This window comes from Argopecten irradians, chromosome 16, assembly GCF_041381155.1.
Source record: "Argopecten irradians isolate NY chromosome 16, Ai_NY, whole genome shotgun sequence".
NCBI lineage: Eukaryota > Metazoa > Mollusca > Bivalvia > Pectinida > Pectinidae > Argopecten > Argopecten irradians.
In genome coordinates this window covers 3,981,060-3,999,801 of record NC_091149.1, presented here as the reverse complement: position 1 = coordinate 3,999,801, position 18,742 = coordinate 3,981,060, and the positions used below count along the sequence as shown (strand labels likewise).

The window sequence follows — 18,742 nt, the reverse complement described above, 5'->3', positions numbered from 1 at the left end:
TTGTAGATGAAGTTGCTAATTATGAGAGGGAACTTTGTTCAAAACAGTTGCATTATATGTAAAGTGCAACATTAGAGGAGACAATGTAGTGAGCGGGTCGTGGTTCGAACCCGATACCTCTGTACATCAGCCGGATGCTCAACCGATTGAGCTCTCCGATCACCGATGACCGGTCAAGCAACCTCACTAGCCAAGGGGATTGAGTGCAATACTCTTCATGAAAACCTTCGGTGATGTGAATGAGACGTATATAGTGACCTATCGGCGACATTCATCCAGGCCACATAATACCAATATACCATCAAAATGGTCGACATTAAAATAAAATTACCTGCAGTGTATGGCACGAAAGCATTTGGTGCAATTAGAAAATTTATCTTTGCCTATATTGGCACTATCAACAGACTAAACCGGCATGTGTGGACGTCACGCATTAAGTTTTAATTGAGTGGTGGTATTCATAAAGTTCATTTACGTCATCTCTGTTTTTGCCAACTTGCATATTAAAGTTAGATATATAATGTAAGTAAATAACTCACAGATATCATACTAGCACATATGTAAGCCATTGGTGTTGAAGCTAACGCCCTGCTTTGAAACTCAACATTCACATTAACAGTTGAAAGACATCCATGGCACTTTTACAAATTAAGCAATTAATGACTGCCAGGACAATTTCCTTTTTTCATCTTGACAGTTTATGCGATTCTTGATGTGTCTATTGTTTTTTTAGTTAAACGCAAACACATTGTTATTCCGATCTTATGTGTTTTTATATATTAATATAATGTCCACTGGATGTAATTAAGAAAATCAAGCTCCCGTTACAACTATTGTGCAAAATGATCTTAGCCGTTACGTATTTGTAGGCATATATAAATGTGTGAAATTATCATTAATTTTGCAATTTTTTAGATGATCGTTAATGCAATCTCGTTAGGGGATCATATACGTAAACAACCATCTTATAAGTACATGTAAATACAACTTGACATGTGTAAGATTGTCTTGAATGTGAATTCAGCCATTGTTGTAAAATGGCCGTAAATTCAACTATTATGTAAGATGACTGTACATTCAACAGTCGTGTAAAATAATGGTAAATTCAAATATTGTGTAAGATAATCGTAAATACAACTTAAAATGATCGAAAATACTTTTTGTAAGATGATTGATATACAATTTATGAAAAGAATATTTTAAATATTAAACATTTATTCCACAAACGTATCACCTGCCGGACGATATCTACATCAGTAAACGTAAACATGTTATCGATGCGTTGAGGAGGAAGATTTTATCTCATATCTCTGCACTTCGACTGTTAATAAAACAAATGCACTGTTTAATCTTGAATAATAGTCAAATATGTTCATGGCTTTTAGGCATTTGCACCTAACATTAGCTGAAGTAAATAAATTCCATACATAACTTTTGTCTCTGCACGGTTGGATAAGGAAACCTTAAATACTTCATATACCTTCTAGAGTAGACATTTACTGTTGTTAATTTGTCGCAATGTTTCTGTTATATCATATGTATCCCATGTCTTATAATTCAATCAAGGCATAATGGTACTTGGATACAAGCTTGCGCACCTGTTCACATACATCGGCACGACACGCATTCCGGGGAATAATGCAACACAATAGCAAGTCGAATCCTCTGTTAGACTCCAACCGTGGTTACCTTACCTCCTCAAGGTCGACCGTCAGACATATAAACAGACAAAAACGAGTATACTCGCCTGTGTGTAGCTGAAATAACATTCAAGCACTGTAGCATTTGTCCATCTGCCTACGTCACACCGAAAGTAAATACGGTTGTTTATCTACATATAATCATATTAAATCTATAAATAACACATTCATTTACCGATTTATTTTTTGCGGTGACTTCATTTTGCGTTTTTAATCTTTTAAAAACTATTTCATTGTGATCTTATTTCGTGATGTACATTTCTATGATTCAATGGATCTACACTATTTCTATTTGAAAACATATAGACGGTGTTTCGTTTTCGCAAATTCATAACTTCGTGCTTTCCCCAAAATTATTTTGCACGCGTAAAACGGTTGAGCGTTAATGATGTCATGAGTGTAACCAGGCATTTCTTTCCATATGCATTAGTTACAAATATCGACATCCAATCGGAACAGGAAATTGTATGAGTTTTCATACTTATGTAAACCTTTGGACACGATACATAGCTTTAAAATTAAATGAGTTGCTGTGCAGTAATGATGTTATGGGTGTACCCAGGCATATCTTTTCATGCAGAATTCAATCAGTTTTTCCCATAAGCATTAGTTGCAAATACCGACATTCAATCGAAATATGAAAGTGTGTATATGTTTCCAAGTACAAACCTACATAAACCTCTGGACACAATACTTAGCTTTTTTGTAAAACGCAAGACAAATCGCTCAATAAACTAAAAAGACGATATAATTCAATATAACACATGATTATACATGTATACTAATGTAGTATCAGTAAAGCTTTTGATTGGTCGTTCTGGGTCCAGTTTCACAAACATTTCTTAACTTTGTGAAATTCCTTAACTTATAGTTAAAGCATTTAAGATTTTAAAGAAGGTTCCTTATGTTCAGATTATCCCCTATCTTCTGTGATGTTTTCCTGTGGAAAGTCTTAAGTTACGTAATTTCTTTAAGTCAAGGCATGGCAGTTCCGCGAGTATGATATGATGCTGAAATTAAAGATTAATTAAAATTAACTCTCTCTTCCCAGTAACACCCTTAATAGTAGTTTTAGGCCTTAAACAATAGCTTCACTTTACCCGATCATTCTCCTTTACGACTCTTGTGGACATGAACTTAAAGTAACAGCTTTCCTTATCACGGAATGGCAGGACGAAAAAAAAGATTTCCTTGATCCGAAACATCCTCATTGACTCTCATAAAAGTACATATACTAGTAAATGCTATTTTGAATTATTTTTTATATCCTCGACAAACATTTGTTATGAAGTACATTGTACCTCCCAAATCGTCAGGGCTAATAGCGACATTTTATTACCATTTAAGCTAGTAGCTAGCCTACGTGAACTGAAGTGATATCAAAATAAATTCATGTCTGAGTTTGTCGTATTCATTCATATGAAAACATGAGAAAATCTTTTTTGTAGTGGATATTACGGGTATCTCCTTACCGCAAAGCATAATAAATCACATATTATAATATCCACAGAATGTTTTACATAGCTTTTGTTACGGTCGAGTCAGCTTACATAACGGTGCATAAAATTGACATTATTTATAATTATATATATATGAATAAAGTATGTCAGTCTATATTTCGTCGCGTATTGCCGTAAACTTTTGAGAAGAACATTTATAAGCCTACATGCATACTAAAATCTGCACTATACTGTGCCATTAAAAAGCAACCCTATTAGCATTATGAAGAGATGTCTTTCCTTAACACATGTAAATATAATGTTGACAAAACACAAACCCTAAATTCTGCTGATAAGTCCTAATTCTCGGGCCGCGGTGGCCGAGTGGTTAAGATGTCCCGACATATTACCACAAGCCCTCCACCTCTGGGATGCGGGTTCGAATCCTATGTGGGGCAGTTGCCAGGTACTGACCGCTGGCCGGTGGTTTTTCTCCGGGTACTCCGGCTTTCCTCCACCAACAAACCTGGCACGTCCTTATTCTCACACAATTAAACAAAGCCAGTAAATAAATAAAAAAAAATATGTTCAAGTCAATTTGATTGTTTATTAACCTGTCATTCATCTATACAAGCTTGTAAAACATCACTAATCACAATAATATGCGTTAAAATACAAATAAATGCTCGTCCAGGAGTAGTTTATTTGGTACGGACTCGTAGTGCAAATAAAATTGCATAATTCTGCACATACAATCTTTTTGATGGTAACAAATATAGATATTTCAGTCTGAAGTTCTAAAATTATTTTTTATACATAGATATGAATGTCTAACTACATCAGTTACAACAGATAAATAAAGTGTGAAAGGAAAAGCTTAAGCTTTGTTGAGAATAAAACGTTTAATGTACTTTACAAAACATCATAAACAAGGTCCTAAACAATTTGGTTTATTACATATTTTAAAAGTACACATCCTTGAATGCCTTCTCGTTTCAATGGCTTATTTTAGAAAGGAGCTCACTTTCTGTAAATCAGACTCTATCGAATGGTAGTAAGACTTGCAAAACACGAGACAATCAACTAACAGCTGGACATGAGCCAACACCCCACAAAGGTGATAATTCGGAACAATGTACCATTCTCTGAATAGCGCAGGATTTACGTTTAACGATTGGAAGCTGTAATAAAACAGAGCGAAATAAAAAATAGTGTGTATTGCGTAATTTCCAAGAAAGGTAGAAAGCGAATTCCATTTTATCTTGAAGTGTTCCTTGTTTTGAAACTTTACATAAATTGATCAAACTTAATTATTTCACAATTGTTAATATGTTTAAGCTGATATTAAAGCCATGAGTTTTTAATCATACAAACTTTCTAAAATCATGAGTAAAGAGAATAAAAAAGTAAGTTAATTAATCATATTTTTCAATTACATTTAAATTCACGATCCCTTATGATATAAAGATATGTTCTATACGTAGTCTAAGATAGCTATCTACACTTACCTTTTTATCCCGTATGTTTAGATTGTGTGTTATTACTGTGAATGGCATTTATTGTTAGGAAACTAATGTTCATACAATTACTAAATCTATAATATGACCATATATATTCATACTGATATACCTTAAGGTGTAAGGTAATAAAAAAAACTTGAACTTGATTTCTGTGGTCGAGTTTTTACGATAATACTTGCTGCAAAACTATTTCTATGGTCGATTTTTAACGAATACTTGCTTATAACTATTTCTGTGGTCAATTTTTACGATAATACTTGCTGTATAACTATTTCTGTGGCCGATTTTTTGCAATAATACTTGCTGTATAACTATTTCTGTGGCCGATTTTTTGCGATAATACTTTCTATATAACCATTTCTGTGGTCGATGTTTTACTGTAATACTTGCTATAATACCGATTCTGTGGTCGATGTTTTACTGTAATACTTGCTATAATACCGATTCTGTGGTCGATGTTTTACTGTAATACTTGCTATAATACCGATTCTGTGGTCGATGTTTTACTGTAATACTTGCTATTATACCGATTCTGTGGTCGATGTTTTACTGTAATACTTGCTATAATACCGATTCTGTGGTCGATGTTTTACTGTAATACTTGCTATAATATCATTTATGTGGCCAGTGTTTTACGAAAATACTTTGTAATACCGATTCTGTGAATTGTGTTTTGTTATAATACTTCCTATTTTACCAATTCTGTGGTCTGTCATTTCCTATAATGATATCTATATTGGGTTGCAGTGCCAGACAGACCCCCGAAAGCCCGTAGACGACCACGCCCTCCTGTGACTACCCCACGCCCAAGACCAGAAGGACGTAAGTTTACTGTCATCAGACATATCTTCAGAGAGATTTGAATTTGCTCTTCAGAGTCATTAATATCTTCTGTAATTACTTATCGCATATTCTTTAACAGAAAATATTTGTTTTGTAGAACTTTCATTGCTTATATGGATGTAATGAAATCACAGAAACGGTTGGAATCATTGTCCCGAAGTCCTTGGAATGATCCACAAAAATAAATAAAGCACGAATATTTCATGTTATAAACAAATCAAAGCACTCGCGTTAAACGTTAAGATTTGATGGTCGTTTGCTTATTTTGTTTTGTAAAATATTGATGATGGTCGCTGTAATATTAACATCGAAATTGAAAGCGCGTTAAGGATGTCAATAATTGCATCGTGATATTTGTGCGAAAGTTCAGCTATTTTTGCACAAAAACGATTTTTTTTAAATTTATTTCCATCATCTTTTAAGGGTACATGTACCAGATACTGATACCATCCAGCTAAAAAATGTTTACATATAATTATGTCTGAGCAACTATAATTATTATCTTTTTATAAGTAATTTAGCATCGTTTTGAAATTCCATTATATGAACAAGATATGATTGTATCATTCTGATCACCTCGTTGTACCGCCCACGACGTTAGTTCGCGATACTTTGGTGGTACTTTCCCGACGGCGTCGTCACTGTCGTCAGTATTAAGAGTTTGCTTTTAGCTCTGTTTCTCAAACAGTTTAAATCAACCAATCCAAACTTTAAACATAGCTGAAGGCAGCATTATTACCTCAACGCACCTAATTATTGCAGGATTTATTTCAGGCCGTGGAATGCAGAGGCTGTGACACTTAGGGATGCTTAACAATTAACAAGACTTAACTTTAAAGTTTTTCGTTTAGCTACGTTTCTCAAAACCTATAAATCCAATCCTAAGCAATCTTTAAACCTAGCTAAAGGATATCATTATCACCTCAACGCATCTAATTGTTGCAGGACTCAATCAGAGTGTCGGATTCAGATACCGTAGGACATAATTAGTGTGCATATCACTTTTCCTTCATTGTATTTTTCTTTCAAATGTTTTTAAATATTCCATTATATTTATATAAAAAATTAACAATGCGTTACCGGTGATACTTATAATTACGCGTAATTCTTGTTTTTATCGTTAAAATAGCATGTTCTTCTACCGGCGACGTGATCTTCATTTTGGACACCTCTGGCAGTGTGGGCCGGGATAATTTCTACAGGATGCTCAACTTTACCTGGAGTACAGTAAAGGAGTTGGAGGTTGACAGTGGTAACTATAGAGTCGGACTCATGACCTTCAGTGACCGTGCCAATCGGGAGTTCAACCTTAACAGCTACACTAATAAGGAGGATCTAAAGAAAGCCATATCTCGAACGACCTATATATATGGCCGTACCAACACTGCCGATGCCTTCCTAATGGCCAGACAAGACATGTTTGTCCAGTCGTACGGTGACAGGCCAGGTGGGTATCGACCGAATATGAAGTTATGGCTAATTGCCAGATAAAAATGACTTATCGTTGTAGAATGCATTTGATATTAAAAAAAATAAACTGAAACATAATTTGCCAAAAAAGAGGAAAGATTATTTAACTTGATAAAAGTGATGGGATATTTTTATGACTGATATGACGTCATATTGTGACTAGATCTGACAGATGTGACATAACCTTTTGTGACTAAATGAGACGCTTACATTTTCATGAGTAGCTATAATTGAATTGACCCTGACATTTTGAGACTAAATGTGATTGATGTAACCTTTACATTTTGACCAGATGTACCAAATGTCATCGTCGTAATAACGGATGGAGAATCCAACATCAACAACATGAGGACTATACCGGAAGCTATGACCCTAAAACGCGCAGGCGTAACGATCATCACTGTTGCTGTGGGTTACGCCGACAGCTCAGCAGAACTGTTCGGAATAACCTCTAACCCCGTCAGAGACAACTTGATCCGAGTGGAGAACTTTGATTCCCTGGAGTTACTAAAGGATAAGCTCATCACACCCTTGTGTACAGGTACTGTATATTTGTTAAATTAACCGGGTGCGAAACTTCGCGACTTTGGAACTTATTTACTGGAGTTTATATTAGCGAATCAACTCTGTCTTTAAAAGATTAATTAAATTGAAAAAAATCCTCATTTAGCAAACCAAACAATGCGAGGTATATGATGTCACGATTTTTGGGAATCCACAAATTCAGCGAAATTAAAACCACACTAAAATTTAATACATGTATTATCAAATATATATCCTATATAATCAACGCTTACCAAGTTTGGGAGTTTTAAACGTAAATAAATTTTCAACATAGAACGTTACGATATTAATGTTATATACATGGCCTTTGAAATTGTCATACATATATCTTAGATGTCATACGTTTTTTCAAAATCATTTGCTCATATTCAAACTCAGTATGCAACTACAGAATAGATTAAAAACTAAAGATTTACAAATCCTTTTCCACAGATATCAACCTGTGTCTGGAAAACCCCTGTCATAATGGCGCCTTCTGTATTGACGGACTCCGTAGTTATATGTGTGTCTGTACAGAGGGTTACTATGGTGACAACTGTCAGAACAGTGAGTATTCATCTTTATGCTATTTTGATCTACCACAGTTCTCTCCCTTTATTTTATTCCGTGTGTTCACATCAAAATAGTTTCAGTGCAGCATGGCATAACTTCTACAAATACCCAAAAATAGAATATCTTAGAATTCAGTTTAATTGATACTTATCCTAGTTAGTTTAGCCATTTATCGGTTAAGGACATTTCACTCAAGAATACATATAATGTATACATCCTTGGTTTAAGGTTTGCACCTTGACGTTTTCTTTCTGAGTTCCATGCAAATTCTTTTTTTCATATTTAAATCAAAATTATAAGCAAAATTGGAATGAAAATATTTGCTTCTTGAAAAGAAATCTTTCAAAAATAAAAGTTTTTATCATAATATTAGATTCCTGCATCAATATCTTAAAAGTATTATATTCTGGGGAGCGTTACGTTACTGCATGGATTTATAAAATTATAATGTTGTTTTATTGTATTTACTAATTGGTGTGTGCTTACCTGTTTTATCACGTGTTTCAGACTGTGGCCAATCAGCTGATGTCGTTTTCATGTTGGATTCATCCACCAGTATCGGTCAGCCGACTTTCCAGAGAATAAAGACATACGCTGAGGAACTCGTCCGAAAAATGAACATTGAGTCATGTGACATTCAAGTCGGCGTGATGAAGTACAGCTCTGCATCTATGGTTCAGTTCAACATTGGCACATTCAGGTAACTAAAATACAATGTAGATTACTAAATTACATGTTTTGGGGTAACGCAAATGCCTCTATTCAGGTCATTTAAGCACAGTATCATAGAACTTTCCTTGACAGCGTTAGTCCTTGTCATGCCAAAAAATAGAGCTATTAGAATTCGTCGTCATATTTTGACAGGCACTGGTGTTAAGCATACATTGGGTTTTCGTGACCTCTTGAAGGTATTGGTACGTCAGAGCCTACCTGCCAATGTAAATGCTGGCAATTATCATAAATTGGGTTTTTAGTGGAAATATAAAGGCATTATGCAGCAGCGTGTAACTATCAACTATTGAACTCTGGGTCAAAAGGTCGACTATGAAGGTCACTTACTTAGACTTAGAGAGAAGTTTTGATTTTAGCCTTTTAGATTAGGTATGGCTGAACGGAGGCCGACAGGGAACATCTTTACCCAGTATACATGTTCTGTGGTGAATTTAATTAGAAATAATAGCCATCACTTGAAATACACTTAAATAGTAACAATATTAATTCCTTATAGTTGACTAAACCTCATTTTAATATTAACAGAGACACTGAGACGGTCGTCCGGGCCATCGACGCAATCCACTACACTCGTGGTCAGGCCAACATGGCATCCGCCTTTGAGACAGTGCGCACGAACATGTTCAACTCCGGAAGTGACCGACCAAATGTGCGCAACATCGCCTATCTTCTGACGGACGGATCTGTAGAGGTGAACGCTGACTCTACCATGCAGGAAGCCGAGTTAGCCATTAACTCTGGTATTAGGATCGTCCCAGTTGGTATTGACCTCCGTGTAAAGACTGATATAGAAAATATCGCTAACGTGCAAGGAGGCAACACTATAGAGATTAACGGAGCGGACGGACTGCGGAACGGACTAGCGGATCAGGTCCTGAGGCCTGTGTTTGAAGGCAAGCAATGATTTATTCAATGACTGAAGGCTTCTGCAAAGTATTGCTTAAGGCCATGATTCGACATTTTTTAAATGCAATTATATGTAGTTCTCACTGATTCTCACTGATTCTCATCAGCGATATTGTCGACAAAACGAGAAGAAGACACAACAGGCATTACTTTCATGCAGATCGACCGTGCTGAACGAGCATCTTAACTAGCATAACATCTCATTAGATAAAAAAAATATTATCACTGTTTTTAAATTCGCTTCGGATTGGATGATATAACTGAGTGATAATTTCAAGTCCCTTAAAATATTTGTTGCCGTGATGAGTCCTTTTACAATAGTTATAATCATGTTTCTCTATGTTACAGACGAAAGTTACTGTGACACCAATCCATGTGGCAATGGCGGACAATGCCGAGAGAACGGAAATGGATTTGTGTGTGAGTGCATCCCTGGATACACTGGCGACACGTGTGAGAAACGTAAGTGACAACCAATCTACTGTATAGTTGTTAAATTTTGCGTGGAGAAATTTTCGCGAGTTTCTCATTGAAACTGATTTGCGAGATATCGTGTTGGCGCATTATCAAGTAACACAATTCATATAAAAAATTCTTTGATTGTCGAAATCCTCACTTCCATCATTCTCACTATAAAATGTCATCAGCTTCAGTATATTGATAATCCCTTTAAAGTGACAATATAGCGAGGCTAATTCTGTTACATAACCACGAATCAAAATATGACATAAATATATTGTTCTACATTCCTTATGAAATATATAGCAAGAAATATTGACAAATTCCACGACATTGTTAAGTATTTTGATTGATACAAGACATCAGACCACTATGTGTAATGGCGGACAGTAAGCTAATTTGAAAATTTCACATACCTTTCTCTACAGTGGACTTTTCAGGCATATCACAGTAAAACCAACTAATCTTCTTGTCTAAAATAATGTCATCAACTTGTTTCCGATATATATGCACATTTTAATGTACTCTTAGACTGAATTCTCCCTTTAGAAGTCATACATTACCCGCATAAAGCGGGTCAAAAAGTGTGCGACTTTAAACGAGATCTAGGCGAATAGAAAGTCCGTGCGATTGCGACATGAGTATATCTTATTTATCCAATAGCTATTACTTCTCAGATGACATTTTTGCACTTTCAGTCACCAAAGTCTCGTGAAATCGCGAAATGATTCTCCACACAACATTTGCCGACTATACCGTAATATAGTTTGCAGACTTAACACAAAATCTGGGTTAGAACTGTGTTAATGATCCGTTTATACTTTCCGTGATTTAAAGTTTGTTATTATTGAATCGATTCCAATTTTCACTTTGTTTACCGAACAGATAGTGGATTCTCCTATGCGTCGGCGTGTAATTAATTACAATACAATGTAATATTGACAGATACGTGTTACTATAAAAACCTTGGATTTTGAGAATATTTTTATATTGATCCATGACCCTTAATCGCGCATTAGTTCTCAAAGCTTAATTAACTGTATTCACTTTATGGGGAAAAAATCTCATACCATGATATTTGGTGATATTTGGGAGGGCTGTTATTTGGGAGGGGCTGTTGCAGACAAGGTTTGCTATGTTTTCTTTCCGAGATGCACGCCATGACCCTTTAAGATGTCAAAACATTGTTCTTATTAAATTAAAGGTGGTATGCAGTAGCTGTCGGGAACAATGAATATAATGGGTTGTGGGGGGTCATTTGACCTGGTTCCTTTTTGACAGACCCCAGATTTTATCCAATATTTGTTTTTCCCCCAGGATGTGACGCCACAGCAGACGTCGTCTTTGTAGTAGACACCTCACGTTACGTTTCCCGGAAAGAACTCCGCAGCGTCAAAAGATTCATCCGCAGCATTATCAAGAGAATGCAGTTCAAGCGACACAGGTTTAGGGCGGGCATCGTCAGCTTTGCCAAATACTCACGGGTTAAACTGACATTGAGCCAGACGAACAAAAAGAAGTCCATCCTGTCTGTGGTCGCTGGACTGAGGTAATGGGAAACTATTCTCTCATATCTGTCAGACAGGCCTGAAATTTCTTTCAAACCCCTATGAATTTAAAAAAAAAAAGTGACATCAATTTTTATAAATAATTCACTATTTTTCCAGACTTGATCAAATGAAATACAGTTACGAGAACGATCCATTGATTTTGCCAGGGTATAGTAATTTCCAAATCAATACGCAAAGTCATTTTTTTTCTATTGTGACGTCATGTCGAGATCTCGCGCCATTCTCAGATTTTTTTCATAGTAGTATGGAAAAAAATCGCCAGATTTAGTATGAAAACAAATAAAAATTGGTTATTAATGCATCTACTTGTTAATGTAGTCGAATCTTCTTCGCGGTAATTTATTTTCGTGAATTCTAAAAGGGAGGTAAAATACGCAAAAATAAAAAGCACGCGGAAATAAATTAGTTTACAGTTTATCCAGTATTAAGTAGGGCGACACCTGATCTCACCTTCCTATAGAAATACGTTGACCTGAATCTCCCTCACGACAATGTCGTCATGTTTTTTCTTAATCTCCATGTGGCAAACAAACACCTACACAATTTGTGTATCATTTGAAAAACTGAATGAACATTTATCTCTTTTTATTCCGGCTCTGTTTGATGTGTTACAAGCTATACACGACAGGGTCAAAGATCACAATAGTAAGATCATCTTTCACATAAATGGAAAATCGTTCAAACATGACTATGAATTCACAACTACACTGACTAGCGATGTAGTATTTTTACAATTTACGACTGGTTCAAATGCACTCGACTATAACTTTATATCTTTATAAGAATTTAGCTGACACTATAACTATTTAAGTTTTTACTGAATTTTTGTTAGATTTCTTTTATCTCTATTGTGATTTAAGGTTATTTAAGAGGGGAATATGCAGACATTTTGTGAGCAGCAAAACGCTTCATTTTGAGTGTCGCCATACATACTAGGCTTCACAACGATGTCTTGCCATTTTAAAATAAGCTTAAAATTAATAATAACTATACTTAGCAAATGTATATAACCATCTTTAAGATCCTTTCTTAGGAGACATCAGGGTATCGTCACGTGTTATTGTGATAGTTCATATTTTCGTTATACAAATTTACCTGTCTATAAAGACCACCCAAGGGAAAGTCACACCTGTCTATAAAGACCACCCAAGGGAAAGTCACACCTGTCTATAAAGACCACCCAAGGGCACTATAGCCAAGTGGCTATATAGGGGGCGCAATCGCAATTAAATATTTTTAATATTTTTGATTTGAATCAAAATTAGCTCATTTTTCAATGGTTGTAATAGTATAAAGTAACTTTTTGTAACTGATGAAAAATTCCAATTTGTCTTCTCCTGTTTTTGGTGAAGAAAAAAATACTATTTGTCAGCGATTTACCATCTTTAAATGCAGAGATACATTCTGCCGTTCTATGCCTATGTCGGTTTGTGATTTGCTTCTTGGTATGTTGATATTACATTTTCTTTCCTGTTTCCCGATCTTTCATTTGATTTTTTCGATGATACAGGAGTAAGGGGGCCTATGATCCTAACCCGGCGGATGCCCTGAGGAAGGCCAACCTTCGTGTCCTCCCCAGCTCCAGGTCACGTGTTCCCAGATATGTTGTCTTCGTCACAAAGAGCATGCGCGACGAAACCAATGTCATTAAACAAGCCAATAAGATCAAGATGAGAGGAGTCAAAGTTATGGGAATAGGTAAGTATGGATTAAATTATATCACGCTTCTAGCAAAGTTTGCTTCTTCTTTCTTTGTTTGTAGTTTTAAATGACACAGAGCTAAAGTCATCGCATTTTTATAGTGATTTCATAAATATTCTGGTATACTTGCGGTTCATTTACGGATATGCTTATAACGAGATATTAGACAGTCTCTCACCGACGTCCTTAAACCTTTTACCAATATAACTATATGAGAAAGTTTCGAAAATACGTTTTATTGACATATTCAAAAGATTTCCGTTATTTGGTTATTTTATGAAACATAAATACCATTTTTTTTGTCAGATGAGTACCAATGCGAACATTCTGACACTTATATAAAATAACCTATTCCCACCATATTAAGTGAAGTTTGTGTTTTCTGTTTTCTCCAGGAATCGACCTCAGCTCTTCTGACCAGGAATTCATGAAATCTGCTGTATCTATGCCATCTAGCAGGTTTATGCACCTAACAGACAGTGTCGATGGTCTCGCGGCTATCTCCGACAGTTTCATGAGCTTCTTGTGCAACGGTACTATCATTTAATTAAAATAGAATTCCCATGCGTGCTGCTATAGATTCCCTCCGACAGCTTCGTTGAACCCTAATGATATATGATAATATGAATCCACATTTTATTATTTTGACGGAGTTCCTGTTGTTGCGGTATACATGATGTAAGGGATGTAAGCCCTAAAACTCTATTATGTAAAATTTTGAACTGTCTGTCGACCTCTCGTTTGTATATGATTTGAAACCATAGTTTACCTCTACTGAGTTTGCCTACCTACGATATGCTATAAACATTTAGTGCTGTCAAGTTTTAGCGCAAATGCGACAAACTGTAAATAATTATTTTATTGCGGGATATCGGGGGTTCAATACCTGAAATACCCTTTTACAAAATATATCGCTGTACATGAATTAGCACTCCCAAAGACATTGCTAAAAACGCTAAAATAAAGCTACCGCCAGAATGAGTACGTTTACAGTATAACAATATGAAGCCTCATCACCCTCCTGAGTTAAAGTGTTACACAATTAGTAGTTTTCCTCTAAAAAAAAAATTTGTTATTTTTTCTTTATTATAGAAAACGATCCCTGCTCGGACAACCCTTGTAAACACAGCGGTGAATGTGTGAGTGCCCACGGAGATTACTACTGTAAATGTCCCAAGGGATACGCCGGCAAACACTGCGATATTTGTAAGTCTTTTTTACTTTGATATCATCCCAGAGTTTATAACGTACACTGATTTGGTTATGTAAGAATTCATAACAATAGACCAATGTGTGTAAATGTTATTTTGTTGTATTTAGACCAGGGCACAGTTGTTCATAAGGTGATTAGGCTAATCACAGTTTAATGGCGATTTTCATATCAAGATTAAATAATTTCTGGTGACACAGATTTTAAAAATAATGTAGGAGTATTAAGAACTTTCTTTACCTGCTTGTTGATTTTTTCTGGTCACAAATTTTGCAGCAAATGAGAAATGAAAATTTCACTAATCATGTGATTAAGTTATTTATCCTTTGAACAACTGAGCCCATCTTTTCAAAAATCCCGTGCTTCCAGTAAATACAAAAGAATTTTCATTTCATTAAACAGCTTGTCCAGCCAAGGCAGACATTGCTTTCGTCCTTGATGCATCCGGAAGTGTTGGCGCACAGGACTTCCGGCGAGTGAAGCACTTTGTTACCAAGGTGATTGATGAGCTTGCCATTGGATACGACGTGGCCCGAGTTGGCGCTGTATCCTACAGTTCCAGAAGCTATATGGGATTCTACATGGACGAATATCACACCAAAGAGGAAATCAGCAACGCCATAGCCTCCCTCGGTTACGAGTACGGAAACACGAACACAGCAGCGGGACTGCGCATGGCCCGAACTCGTATACTCACGGAGAAGAAGGGTGATAGAGCAAATGTCAAAAACTTCGGTTAGTTTCGCCACAAATAGCTTAATTCATTATCGAGTTTTAAAATGGCAAGAGGCCCAAAGGGTTGAAAGTTATGTAATGACATTGCTATATTTTACAATATTGGTAAATTACATGCAACCTGAATTAAATCAACAAAATTCCAGAGGCGAGCTTTGCTGTACTCAAACAGCTCCTGTATATAAGCGTTCTCAGCATATAATGCGGCTCAATTTCCTGATGAAGAACTGACAAACAATGTATGTCCTTTGTTTCGATGTGCTAGTTCTATTTACTACAAAGCTGTAAATGGTTTATCTGACACAATGTACTGTATACCAACTCGCGGAGTCTTAATTCCGCGTTACCACGCAGAATAGCTCCTTTGCGACAATTTTTTTTACGCTTTACATTTTTAAACTTATTTTACTTATACTTGAACCGTTTTTTCGGCGATATATTTTTGCGAATTCTAATAACTTTAGCTTGCGAATTACACAAAAGTTGATCACACGCGTAGATCAGTTTGTTTACAGTACTTCAAATTCTTCAATCGTGTGTAAAAATGAAAAAGAAACTGAAAATCTATATAACTGAAATTGGCCTTGTTTCCTGTTAAAAATATCATATAAAACGTATCTCATCAATTGACACCTTCTTGCCTTACATTGATGTTGTTAAAAACGTTTTCCCTTGTAGTTGTCGTGGTAACCGACAGTATATCAAACGTGAACCAGGAGAAAACACTTCCCGAGGCCCAGAAGTTGAAGGATACCGGAGCACACGTCTTCAGTGTGGGTATTGGTAGTTTTGACCCGTACGAACTCCGAGCTATGGCCTCAGAACCAGCAGATTCAAACACGTTTGTCTTCAACGACTTCGTCAGCCTGGCTAACTTCTCGCAGACTTTTGTCCGAGCTACATGTGTCGAAGGTTTGTTGTACTTTTAGTATGTACAAGAAAGCAATACAGCGGTCATTGTCGGAGTGGACATTCCAATGTACCCCGCAGTGACAAAAACATAGATATTCTAGAAATAGCTGTTTATTTCATTGGATTGGCCTACATCTTGCTTTACAACTGAAACATCAAAATCTTTCTATAAAATGTATGTCTATCTAGATGCCAAATGTTGGTGTATCCTTAAATGCATTTCATTGTTCATTTCAGTAGAGTAAAACAGTACGATTCTTTGCGTTTTCGATGTTAATGTATGTAGATTTATCCCTTTCAGGATGATGGAAGATTACATTTGACGTTTGTTGTTCTTACACAGTGTGTTGTTTATTTTTGTAGAGTCGGTCCTTTGTAACGTCAACAAGTGTAAGAATGGCGGAGTCTGTGTGCCAGGCGTCAATTCCTTCTCTTGTAAATGTCCTCGTGGATTCAATGGACCAACATGCGAGATGGGTACGAGACTTTACTAACCAAACATCATGTACAGAAAAACTCGAATATAACGAACTCGGTTTTGACGAATATTCAAGGGTAACATAAAATGTGCAGTAAAAGCAAATTTCCTATTTGGCACTTTATAATGCTAGTAATATACAACTTTGATATTTCCTTTACTATGACAGACTTTAATTTTCTTTTTAACATCTTTACAAACTTGATAAGTTCATCGACTTATAACTAACTTGATTATCCCTTATGCTATGACAAACTTGATTATTCCTTATGCTATGACAAACTTGATTATTCCTTATGCTATGACAAACTTGATTATTCCTTATGCTATGACAAACTTGATTATTCCTTATGCTATGACAAACTTGATTATTCCTTATGCTATGACAAACTTGATTATTCCTTATGCTATGACAAACTTGATTATTCCTTATGCAATGACAAACTTGATTATTCCTTATGCTATGACAAACTTGATTATTCCTTATGCAATGACAAACTTGATTATTCCTTATGCAATGACAAACTTGATTATTCCTTATGCTATGACAAACTTGATTATTCCTTATGCTATGACAAACTTGATTATTCCTTATGCTATGACAAACTTGATTATTCCTTATGCTATGACAAACTTGATTATTCCTTATGCTATGACAAACTTGATTATTCCTTATGCTATGACAAACTTGATTATTCCTTATGCTATGACAAACTTGATTATTCCTTATGCTATGACAAACTTGATTATTCCTTATGCTATGACAAACTTGATTATTCCTTATGCTATGACAAACTTGATTATTCCTTATGCTATGACAAACTTGATTATTCCTTATGCAATGACAAACTTGATTATTCCTTATGCTATGACAAACTTGATTATTCCTTATGCAATGACAAACTTGATTATTCCTTATGCTATGACAAACTTGATTATTCCTTATGCAATGACAAACTTGATTATTCCTTATGCTATGACAAACTTGAGTATTCCTTATGCAATGACAAACTTGATTATTCCTTATGCAATGACAAACTTGATTATTCCTTATGCTATGACAAACTTGATTATTCCTTATGCTATGACAAACTTGATTATTCCTTATGCTATGACAAACTTGATTATTCCTTATGCTATGACAAACTTGATTATTCCTTATGCTATGACAAACTTGATTATTCCTTATGCAATGACAAACTTGATTATTCCTTATGCAATGACAAACTTGATTATTCCTTATGCAATGACAAACTTGATTATTCCTTATGCAATGACAAACTTGATTATTCCTTATGCAATGACAAACTTGAGAATTCCCTCCACTACCACAAACTTGATTATTCCTTATGCAATGACAAACTTGATTATTCCTTATGCAATGACAAACTTGATTATTCCTTATGCAATGACAAACTTGATTATTCCTTATGCAATGACAAACTTGATTATTCCTTATGCTATGACAAACTTGAGACTTCCCTCCACTACCACAAATTTTTTTATTCCTTATGCAATGACAAACTTGATTATTCCTTATGCAATGACAAACTTGAGAATTCCCTCCACTACCAATGACAAACTTGATTATTCCTTATGCTATGACAAACTTGATTATTCCTTATGCTATGACAAACTTGATTATTCCTTATGCAATGACAAACTTGATTATTCCTTATGCAATGACAAACTTGATTATTCCTTATGCTATGACAAACTTGATTATTCCTTATGCTATGACAAACTTGATTATTCCTTATGCTATGACAAACTTGAGTATTCCTTATGCAATGACAAACTTGATTATTCCTTATGCTATGACAAACTTGAGAATTCCCTCCACTACCACAAAATGACAAACTTGATTATTCCTTATGCTATGACAAACTTGATTATTCCTTATGCAATGACAAACTTGATTATTCCTTATGCTATGACAAACTTGAGTAT

The 18,742-nt window shown here is 35.4% G+C and overlaps 1 protein-coding gene across 41 annotated transcripts in view; it reads left to right on the top strand.

Annotated features, from left to right (window-relative positions):
• The window catches only part of LOC138310974 (uncharacterized), a 229,877-nt gene that overhangs the window by 207,240 nt on the left and 3,895 nt on the right, over positions 1-18,742 (top strand). For all 41 annotated transcript variants that reach the window (XM_069252370.1, XM_069252360.1, XM_069252369.1 and 38 more), the window contains 14 exons: positions 5,407-5,481; positions 6,632-6,949; positions 7,265-7,513; positions 7,969-8,082; positions 8,596-8,788; positions 9,346-9,713; positions 10,075-10,188; positions 11,503-11,734; positions 13,267-13,454; positions 13,853-13,990; positions 14,550-14,663; positions 15,070-15,402; positions 16,081-16,314; positions 16,678-16,791. In XM_069252370.1, the coding sequence (XP_069108471.1) occupies positions 5,407-5,481; positions 6,632-6,949; positions 7,265-7,513; positions 7,969-8,082; positions 8,596-8,788; positions 9,346-9,713; positions 10,075-10,188; positions 11,503-11,734; positions 13,267-13,454; positions 13,853-13,990; positions 14,550-14,663; positions 15,070-15,402; positions 16,081-16,314; positions 16,678-16,791 (2,784 nt within the window). The remainder of the gene's footprint in view (positions 1-5,406; positions 5,482-6,631; positions 6,950-7,264; positions 7,514-7,968; positions 8,083-8,595; positions 8,789-9,345; positions 9,714-10,074; positions 10,189-11,502; positions 11,735-13,266; positions 13,455-13,852; positions 13,991-14,549; positions 14,664-15,069; positions 15,403-16,080; positions 16,315-16,677; positions 16,792-18,742) is intronic.